This window comes from Notolepis coatsorum, assembly GCF_963971535.1.
Source record: "Notolepis coatsorum genome assembly, chromosome: 10".
Taxonomy (NCBI): Eukaryota; Metazoa; Chordata; class Actinopteri; order Aulopiformes; family Paralepididae; genus Notolepis; species Notolepis coatsorum.
This window is the reverse complement of record NC_140174.1, coordinates 97,853,022-97,863,577: the sequence shown is the minus strand read 5'-3', so window position 1 is coordinate 97,863,577 and position 10,556 is coordinate 97,853,022. Positions and strand designations below refer to the sequence as shown.

Here is a 10,556-nt window from a genome sequence, read left to right as displayed (position 1 = left end):
CTCTTCTCTTCTGGTCTCTTCTCCTATCTTCTCTTCTGGTCTCCTCTCCTCTCTTCTGGTCTCCTCTCCTCTCTTCTCTTCTGGTCTCCTCTCTTCTCTTTTCCTCTCTTCTCTTCTGGTCTCTTCTCTTCTGGTCTCTTCTCCTCTCCTCTCTTCTCTTCTGGTCTATTCTCCTCTCCTCTCTTCTGGTCTCTTCTCTTCTGGTCTCTTCTCCTCTCTTCTCTTCTCTTCTCTCTTCTGGTCTCTTCTTCTCACTTCTCCTCTCCTCTCCTCCTTCTCTTCTCTTCTCTTCTCTTCTCTTCTCTTCTCTTCTCTTCTCTTCTCTTCTCTTCTCTTCTCTTCTCTTCTCTTCTCTTCTCTTCCTCTCTTCTCTTCCTCTCTTCTTCTCTTCTCTTCTCTTCTCTTCTCTTCTCTTCTCCTCTCTTCTGGTCTCTTCTCCTCTCTTCTGGTCTCTTCTCCTCTCTTCTCTTCTCTTCTCACGGTCAGGTGAGTGAAGCTACACTGAAGCAAAAACCCAAGACAGAGTTCTGCTTTGGTGAGTTGCTCTTTTGAGGACAAAAAAAAGACAAATGCTGAATCATGCTGATATACTACGAGCACACAATGACTGCCTTCATCGTGTGGTGTATTGTGTTTATAGGAGAAAATTATGCAATATAATCACAATGTGTATGTTCATGCTGTGTCTTCCTCGCTGTGCAGTGATCAATGCGGTCTCCCGGCGCTACTTCCTCCAAGCCAACGACGTGACTGACATGAGAGACTGGGTTGCTGCTCTCAACAAAGCAAGCAAGATCACTGTGAGTACAGCACAACACACATTGTACATATACACACACATTGTACATATACATACACACACACACACACACACACACCCATACATTGTACATATACACACACACATATACTGTACATATACATACACACACACCAACACCCTCCCACACACACACACACAGACATTGTACATATACACACACATACTGTACATATACACAAATACACTGTATATATATACACACATACACACATAACTTCTTACTGTACATACACATATACATATACACACACTGTACATATACACATACACACACTGTACATCTACATACACACACACATACTGTACATATACACAGGCACAGTACATAATACATATGTCGAGATCTCGTAACTCAAAACAAAATGAAACAACAAAGAAAATCATCAGAAAAATATCTACTTTTAGCTAAATTACAAGCTAAAAGTACATTTAGACCGAATAACCCTTTAACCTTAAAGCAGGTTGGGGCAAAAGGGATTAGGGTTAATCCCTAATATAACCCTAGCACCCCTTTTGGAAACTTTCTGTGGTGGTACTGATGACAGTTTGGACAGGGTACACACACACACACGCTGACACACTGTTGAAGGATATCACCCTCCTCCATACTGGAGCAGGAGGCTGTGAACGTGTTTGAATAAAGGTGTGAACTCATACCATTGGGCTTTCCGTTGATGTGATAAATGTGAATGTGGCGGAGGTGTCACATGCACCCACAGAGCTGTGTGTGTGCACTTACATGTGTTTGTATGTGTGTTACTGCATGTGGTTTAGGGCTGGGAGAAGTAATGGATATATGTCATAATAACAATTCTAACCCTTTTGCAATGCTGCATATGTGAGCAAAATCGTACAATGAATTCTCTTAGTCCACTTTTCTGGGTTTTGAACGTGTGAAGAAGAAAAGAAAGTGTAAAAGAACCCTCATTGTATTGAATGACTGAAGAAAAACCATGATGCAGTGAGAATTGTTTGATAGTAAAATCTTAGTCCTAATAACTGTAATCAAATCATGAGCACCCCCCGCCCCCCATTGGCATGCAGCAATTCCCGCTCCCGGTGTGCACGTACATGCGCATATACGTGCACACGTGGCTCTGGGAGTAATGCCGGGGCCTCGCGGTCCGGAGGGACTTGCAGATGTCTTTGGCAGAGAAGTGCGTCTCTCTTCTGCTCTCACCTGCACACTGACACAGGAAGCAGCGCCGCTCACCCGTCTCTCACTTCCCCCTTCTGCCCGCAAAGGGTTTCTTCACTCTTACGAGGCCCCGTCGTCAACGCCTTCGAGTGAAAATCCACCCCAAAATAGAATTCACTTCTCTTGATATTTCTGTGGCCTTCGGTGTCGAGGCGGCTCGCTCGTTACGCGTGAACATGAGAGCACGGGTTCTGTCGAAGCTAGAGACCAGAGGACTGAGGCTTGAGAGAGAGGGAGAACCTTTTCTCTACACCAGGACGCAGCTGCTGTGAGGGACTGGCAGGACGCGGCAGGGCTGGAGAGGACGGAGGAAAACAAGAACATAAAGAAGATGCATGATACATTTGTATCATAGTGAAATGGAACCGAAAGAAGATATATAATACATTGTATAGCATAGTGAAATAGAACATAAAGATAGATAATACATTTATAGCATTGTGAAATAGAACATAAAGATAGATAATACCAGTGGCGGCTCTGCCACTAGGGGTGCACGGGCGCCGACCCACCTGCTGTTAAATCAGAAGAAGAAAATAAAACTTTTTAGTTTTTTGTTTTATAGCCCTATAAATAATATAAACATGTTTAAAATGAATAATAATTACCTATTTTAAGTGTTTGTATTTCCAATGCACAATATAACGTTATTATCTCAAATAAAAAACACTCGTTTTCCTGAGCAGGAAGTGACATCATGTTTTTTTTATTTTTTCGTATTTCTCGGCCCGGGCTAGACGCGATAGCGCTCTGAGTGCGCGTCACAGTTTGATCGCTGTATCCGTCGCAGCCAATCAGTGCATAACGCGTTGTGCGTTGAAATATGACTATTATGTTGGAATCCGGGCGCGATTTGAAGCGGTCTAGCCAGTAGCGTCAAGAATTTCTGTAGCCGCATTTCGCGGAGACGCTCTCTGATTGGCCGACGCCAGTATTTTTTTCCGTAGCAGAATTTCACAGAGACGATCTCTGATTGGCCGAATCCAATTTCTAATGTTCCAATTCTAGGTTATTCCTAGGTTGGTCCGTTGGTGGAGATAGTTGTGTTGTTGTGAGAATGATGCAGGCAGCTGTTTGTCTTAGAGCGTGCCGTGACTGCAAGTTCTTTAGACTGTTAAGCTTAGGCACTCTTTCAAAGTTGGTTAAGGTTAGAGTTTGTCTTAGAGCATGGCGATAGAACGCCAGGTAGTTTGCAGTCTGTTCGAGCGGAAATGGACAAAGGAATGTACTTGTGTTGTGCTAACAAGCTAACACTTGGCTAACAAGCTATATGGCGGATGCAGTCTGGAGACAGTGGACAGTGGTCTGGAATACATCAACAGTGGATTATACACGTTTATCAAGCTCTCCTGCCCTGGACGTTTCAACTAAACAGTGAGTCTCTCTCTCGCTCTCTCTCTCGCTATACACAGCTGTCTCCGCGAAATGCGGCTACGGAAAAAAGTATTGACTGTGCTTGCTGAGACGATAATTAATAGGCTAGCGATTCAAAACGCGCTGCTGTGTTGTGAACTATAACATTAATTTAGCTGCTGCTGATGCATAATGAATGAATGGTGAGTTGTTTAAAATGACAACATACATGTGTTAATTATTTGATTTGATTGATCCGAGAGACAGAGAGAGATTGCTCCAGAGCATCTCAGAGCATTACATTTTCAACTCGACCTATTAACGTGAACTGCGACCCACAAGGCACCAGCGGCAGCGGCCTCCACTGGATAATACATATATAGCATAGTGAAATAGAGCATAAAGAAGATGGATAATAAATGTATATCATTGTGGAATAGAACATACATAATACATTTATATCATAGTAAAATAGAACATAAAGAAGATAGATAATACATTTATAGCATAGTGAAATAGAACATAAAGAAGATGGATAATAAATGTATAGCATTGTGGAATAGAACATAAAGAACATACATAATACATTTATATCATAGTAAAATAGAACATAAAGAAGATAGATAATACATTTATAGCATAGTGAAATAGAACATAAAGAAGATAGATAATACATTTATAGCATAGCGACATAGAACATAAAGAAGATGGATAATACATTTATAGCATAGTGAAATAGAACATAAAGAAGATAGATAATTAGGGATGCTCGATATTGGCTTTTTTACCGATACCGATATTCCGATATTGTCCAACTCTTAATTTCGATACCGATACCGATACCGATATCAACCGATACCGATATATGCAGGGTTTCCCCCCAAAAAAACTGAATAATTTCAGGTAATTAATAATTTCACTGGATGCATTCAAAAGGCTTTCTAAATGTAAGCATTATCTGTGCAAAATATGATAATTAAAAAAGTTAAAATTAACATTACATATCTCTTGTTGTTGAATTAAACCAACATGCATACTTTTGACAATAAATAAAATAAGAATTGGTTCTTACTTGCTTGCCTGGGTAAATAAAGGTTAAATAAATGTAAAAAACCTTTTTTTTTTTTTTTTTTTTTTTTTGATACCGATATTTTCCGATATCACATTTTACTGCCGATATCGGCCGATAATATCGGTCGGCCGATAATATCGGACATCCCTATAGATAATACATTTATAGCATAGTGAAATAGAACATAAAGAAGATGGATAATACATTTATAGCATAGCGACATAGAACATAAAGAAGATACTGTACATAATACATTTATATCATAGTGAAATAGAGATGAGGAGAACATAGAGATACCTAATACATTTATCTCATAGTGAAATAGAGAGATGGGGAGAACATAAAGATACCTAATACATTTATATCAGTGAAATAGAGAGATGAGGAGAACATAAAGATACCTAATTCATTGATCTCATAGTGAAATAGAGAGATGGGTAGAACATAAAGATACCTAATACATTTATATCATAGTGAAATAGGGAGGTGTAGTCTGACGTCACTTTGGACTGCTCGCACGGTCCACCCGTTTAGGGATTTATCATTGGGAAAATGTATTATCGGCTATTGTTTTTTTTTTTTTTGTTGATCTTTTTCCCCCTCCTTTTTCCTCAGATTTTCTCCCATCCCAATGTTAGTCGTTATGCCAATTCCCAATCCCCTTCCTGGTCGCTGCGCACCCCCCACAGTCGGTCTGGGAGAGTGGAGGCTATCACGTGCTTCCTCCAACACACGTCTAGCCAATCAACCGCTTCTTTTCACCTGGCAGCGCGGATTCTCACTGAGAGGGCGTAGCTTGTGGAAGGATCACACTATCCCACTTAGATCCTATCCGCGCTTAGCAGGCGCCCCGACCGAACTGTAGGAGTCGCTGTTTACAACGACCCGGACCCACCCCGCCAGCTTCTCCCACCCTCTAATACTGCCAATTGTATTAGTGTGAACGGCCAGCCAAGCTGGTGACAACCCCGGAGCTGTGAGCTGGATTCTAACAGGCGAATCCTAGCGTCTCCGGGGTTGGTGATAGGGATGTCCCGATCGCCTTTTTTTGCTCCCGATCCGATCCCGATCATGTGATTTTAAATATCTATCGATCCGATCGTTTCCGATCCGATCTTTCACATTAGTAATCAATTTTGACGCATTTGTCAGAAACTGGCAGAGCGAGACAAGCCCCTCTGTTGCCTATAGTCCGGGGCGCGAGCGCGGAGGCTTTTGTTATTACATTCACCCTGAGAAATGTGCTTCTGCTTCATATGAGAAATATTAAAAGTTTCAATATATGTTTGCACATTAGTATACATTCAGTGTTCGACTTACGTAATGGTCCATTCTGGTCTGAAACGCAGACGATAATCCTCAGTCACGTTATCCTCCAGGTGAAAAGTTAGTCTGAAAACTTCGCCTCCAGCCTGTCCTCCTTGCAAACATTGCAACTGGCTTGACTTTCTATTTTAAAATGCTTAGTTCCAAACCTCTGACATTAAGTCTAGCTGCTCAAGTCAGTGGATATTAACCGTGTTTCGGGAGCGACGTGTTGTTGTGGCAGAACACCGGTCTAAATTAAAGGGAATGTGTTTGTTGCAACGGTGTAAATTAAAGGGAATGTGTTTGTTGTGGACAATTATTCTGCTCTGTGTGACAATAAATACATTAATGATGATATATTATATGTAATTTAAAACTAAAACTAAGGCCTCCGTATGAGTTTAAGATGTGGACATGGTCATCTTTGTTGAATAATTTTTTTTTTTTACTGCAGATTTTTATTATTATTTTTTCCCGATCCTCTGAAAAGCACGTGATCGGCGCCGATCACGTGATTGGATCGGGACATCCCTAGTTGGTGATGAACGCAATCTCCGCTACGCCACCTGACCGCACTATTATCGGCTATTGTAATAATTCTGCCTCATGAACATTGGCAAGCTTTCCATTTTGGCACAAAATTAGTTCCCTTCTATCATTATTGTTTAAGCATTTTTGGTTGAAATAAAATTCAACGTAATTATTTTACAATTAATTGTTTCATGCTGAGCTATAGATTGCGGATGAATACACACAGAAAGGTACACCATGCCAATGTTCATGCTTTATTTGTTTTAAACAAGACGATTTACAAATGTGGCCATTGGAAATACATTGCAATTTCAAGCGAGATGGACCGGCCGGAAACAACAATGAACTACTACACCTCCCTATAGAGCAGGGGTCTCAAACTCGCGGGCCAATTGTGGCCCGCGGGATGATATTTTGCGGCCCCCTACTGGACATCAAAGTTTAGTATTAATGCGGCCCGCGCGCAACTGTTTGCCGAGTCGTTGCGTGAGAGTTGGAAGTTTTATTTATTTTATCACTTGTAGGCTACCATAGCGCAGGCTCATGACAGCAACGTTATGTTAGTGACTTGGTTGAAACGTGATTCCGGAGTGATATCAAGTAAAGTGGAAGCAAATGCATCCTCGCTATCTCTCTCCTCTGCTGCACTGTGCTCTGTCCGGCTGCACTGCCACTGTCTGTGTCTGTGTACGAGTCTGGTCCAATCACATACGCGTCCCGTCAGCGTTTTTCCCGCGTGAATATTAAAGGCAACCTACTTGTGTTCAGCTTTTCGTTCAGCGTTTCCCTGATTGGCCACGTGACCGCCCTAGCACACGCCCTTATCCGCGCCGCGCCGCTCTGTGTGTTGTTACGCGGCAGAGAGGACGCGGCAGAGAGTATAGTTTGTTTATACTTCAGAAGTATGATATTTGAACATCGTCCCCAAAATGAATGGAAGCGAAATAAAGAGAGCTTATTATTAATCAGTCAGCAGCCTCCAGCGATGTTATGACGTTACAAACGCGAAATACATATACATATACATTATGCTCCGCGAAATAAAGAGAGCTTATTATTAATCAGTCAGCAGCCTCCAACGCATTATATGCAAAATAACATTATACACTCTGCTGCCGCGTTCGCTGCGCGCTTCATTCATTTAATTTGGGACCTTGCAGGGACCTCTGCTGCCGTGTTCGCAGCAAAATGGGGCGGGGGGGGGGGTCGTGGCCAATCAGAGAAAAGCTGAACACAAGTAGGTTGCCTTTAATATTCGCGCGTTTTTCCCTCTCACCCACAGTCTGCAAATCAGAGGCAGAGTAGGGGAGTAGGGCGGGTCTTCACGGACTGCACGTCGTCTCTCTCTTTCAGTTCAAGTCGGAGCAGAGTTGGCAGCGCATCTACAGTAAACTCGCTCCCAGTTTTATCTCTGTGAGATAAATGTAGCTATTAGCCTATTTTCGCCAGCAGGCAGCCAGCAGAAAAATATGGCATTTCAAAGATGGTCAGTAAAAGAAAAGTCGACTGCAATTCAAAGGTGAATGGATGGAAAAATATGCGTTCATCCTGAGTCCCAGCCAGGGGCGTAGCTGGAGATTCTGGGCCCCATGAAAGAATCAATTTGTGGGCCCCCAATCTATTAAAAAATGTGGGGCCCCCAATCTATAAAAAAATTTGGGGCATTTATTTATAGATGAAAACGCATAATATGGTTTTTACCAATTTTTTTTATAATACAGGCAATTATACTTTTGAGTCATCTACATTAACTTACTTTAGGATAATAATAAAACCATATTAATAAAAAGATAATAATAGTGTTCTCTGCCCCCCCCCAGTGCTGGGCCCTTGGAATCATCCTAACCCCCCCCCCCCCAGCTACTCCCCTGGTCCCAGCACCAAACCAATTATGTGACTATATGCCAAGAGACGGTAGCTATTTGAAAATAATGTATGACTGAAGTGATGGAGACCATGTTTGAAGGCAAACAAAAGCAAATCCCCCTCAGATCGCACAGCAACCAGAATAACTGAAATACTGGCAGGTGATTTGATTAAACAGCTTTGTGATAGAATAAAAAAAAATGCACAGTGCATTTCCATAGCTGTGGATGAGTCCACTGACACCACTGAGAAGCCTGAAGAACCGTTCATGTTCTGAAGAACTGTTCATGTTCTGAAGAACTGTTTGTGTTCTGAAATGTTATTGCTAAAGATTGAGAAGATTGGATCAGTTGTACTTTTTTTTTGAATACTTGAAACCCTTTTTTTGTGGAATATTTGATGCAGCCCAGCCTCACCCAGACTCGACCTCCAGCGGCCCCCAGGTAAATTGAGTTTGAGACCCCTGCTATAGAGAGATGAGGAGAGGAACACTGTTGCTAGTTGTAACATAATGGGGCCACTCGTCAGTCTGTACTGGGATGAGTGGTGAGACCGACTCGACGGTCCAGCCGACACAAAGCAGCTTTCAAGTACATTTAAGTGCTTTTTACAGTGGCTCCCTTAACTTAACTCAACTAAGGGGGAGCTGGGTATCCAGTGTGCAGCACAGCATGGGTTTTCGCCAGGGTCCATACAAACAATTTCATAACTTAACATTAATTGATCCGAGCCTTCTGTAGTATGATTTGCATCCAGGGTTACTGAATCTGAGTTAAAGTGCAGAAGTACAAGTACACAAATGAGGACCAATACAGTCAATAACAACCTATACACTTTTTTTCTAGACAAACAAAAAAGATTATATGTTGGGGTGCATCTTCCTGACACTCAACTCCCTTTACACAAGGTTTACTTAAAAATTAAACCAAAAGGACGCAGCAATACACATTAAACAAATGAAGAGCGTACCAGTGTAATGTACACTATCCATCTTTCCCATTTCTTCAAAAACTTGTCCTGTTGCAGTCTAAAAGAAAATGTAATTCTTTCCATCTTAAAAATATCATAAATAATATCAATCCAATCATCCACTGTAGGAATTTCTGTTCTTAACCACTTTCTAGTAATGGCTTTCCTGCCAGCAGCACTTAGAAGCATGGGTTCTTCTTATGAAGGACTCTACCCTTCAACAACATTATAGATGAGTAGGACTAGAGATTCAATTAAATTCTAAAAACCTTATTAGTCCCGCAAGTGGCAATTTAAGGCATGAATACGGCAAACAGCTGCACTTATACACATCCAAGACAGAACAAGGGACAAGAGACATACATGACACTATTAAAGCACAAGAAACATGACACTGTTAGAACAGGATCCTTATGTAGCTGATCTGTCAAGTCTAATAAATAAATTCAGTCGATACAAAAAAAAGTGCACTTTGGTCAAAAAGGTTCAAATCAAGGGGTCAAAAGGTGCATATTAGTGAACTGACCATTCCTTGCACTGTGGCCATTTACCAGTCGAATGGCCTCTGGAACAAAACCAAACTTCCTTCTGTTTATTTTACAGATGAGTAGGCTAGTCCAAAACATTTGATGTGTGTACGTGTGTATTTATGATGTAATTTGTGTGTAATTTGTTTCCCGCTGTAATGCATGTAGGTAGTCAGGCCCTGTGAATCTTAAGTATGCCAAATATAATTGTTGGATTCCAATGGAGCATTTAAAATGTGTGCGTGTTCAATCCCCATGTGTGCAGACATCCGTTCATACTGGCATATTGCTGTTGTAAATCTGTCCGTTAATGTGTGTTGGCAGGTTCCTAAACCTGGTGCTGTCCTGCCCAGGCCTGATGTGACCGCAGTCAGCAGAGATTCTCAAGGAGGGAGGAGGCAGCAGGCCTACAAGACGGAGATCATAGGAGGGGTGGTGGTGCATACTCTCATCCAGGTAGGCCTACAAGACGGAGATCATAGGAGGGGTGGTGGTGCATACTCTCATCCAGGTAGGCCTACAAGACTGAGATCATAGGAGGGGTGGTGGTGCATACTCTCATCCAGGTAGGCCTACAAGACTGAGATCATAGGAGGGGTGGTGGTGCATACTCTCATCCAGGTAGGCCTACAAGACTGAGATCATAGGAGGGGTGGTGGTGCATACTCTCATCCAGGTAGGCCTACAAGACTGAGATCATAGGAGGGGTGGTGGATGGTGCATACTCTCATCCAGGTCGGCCTACAAGACTGAGATCATAGGAGGGGTGGTGGATGGTGCATACTCTCATCCAGGTAGGCCTACAAGACTGAGATCATAGGAGGGGTGGTGGTGCATACTCTCATCCAGGTAGGCCTACAAGACTGAGATCATAGGAGGGGTGGTGGACGGTGCATACTCTCATCCAGG

The 10,556-nt window shown here is 42.2% G+C and overlaps 1 protein-coding gene across 1 annotated transcript in view; it reads left to right on the top strand.

Annotated features, from left to right (window-relative positions):
- Positions 1–10,556, top strand: part of plekha2 (pleckstrin homology domain containing A2) — a 44,760-nt gene that overhangs the window by 6,621 nt on the left and 27,583 nt on the right. Inside the window, exons 4-6 of the mRNA XM_084322847.1 lie at positions 487–535; positions 703–800; positions 9,972–10,103. Of these exons, the coding sequence (XP_084178973.1) occupies positions 487–535; positions 703–800; positions 9,972–10,103 (279 nt within the window). The remainder of the gene's footprint in view (positions 1–486; positions 536–702; positions 801–9,971; positions 10,104–10,556) is intronic.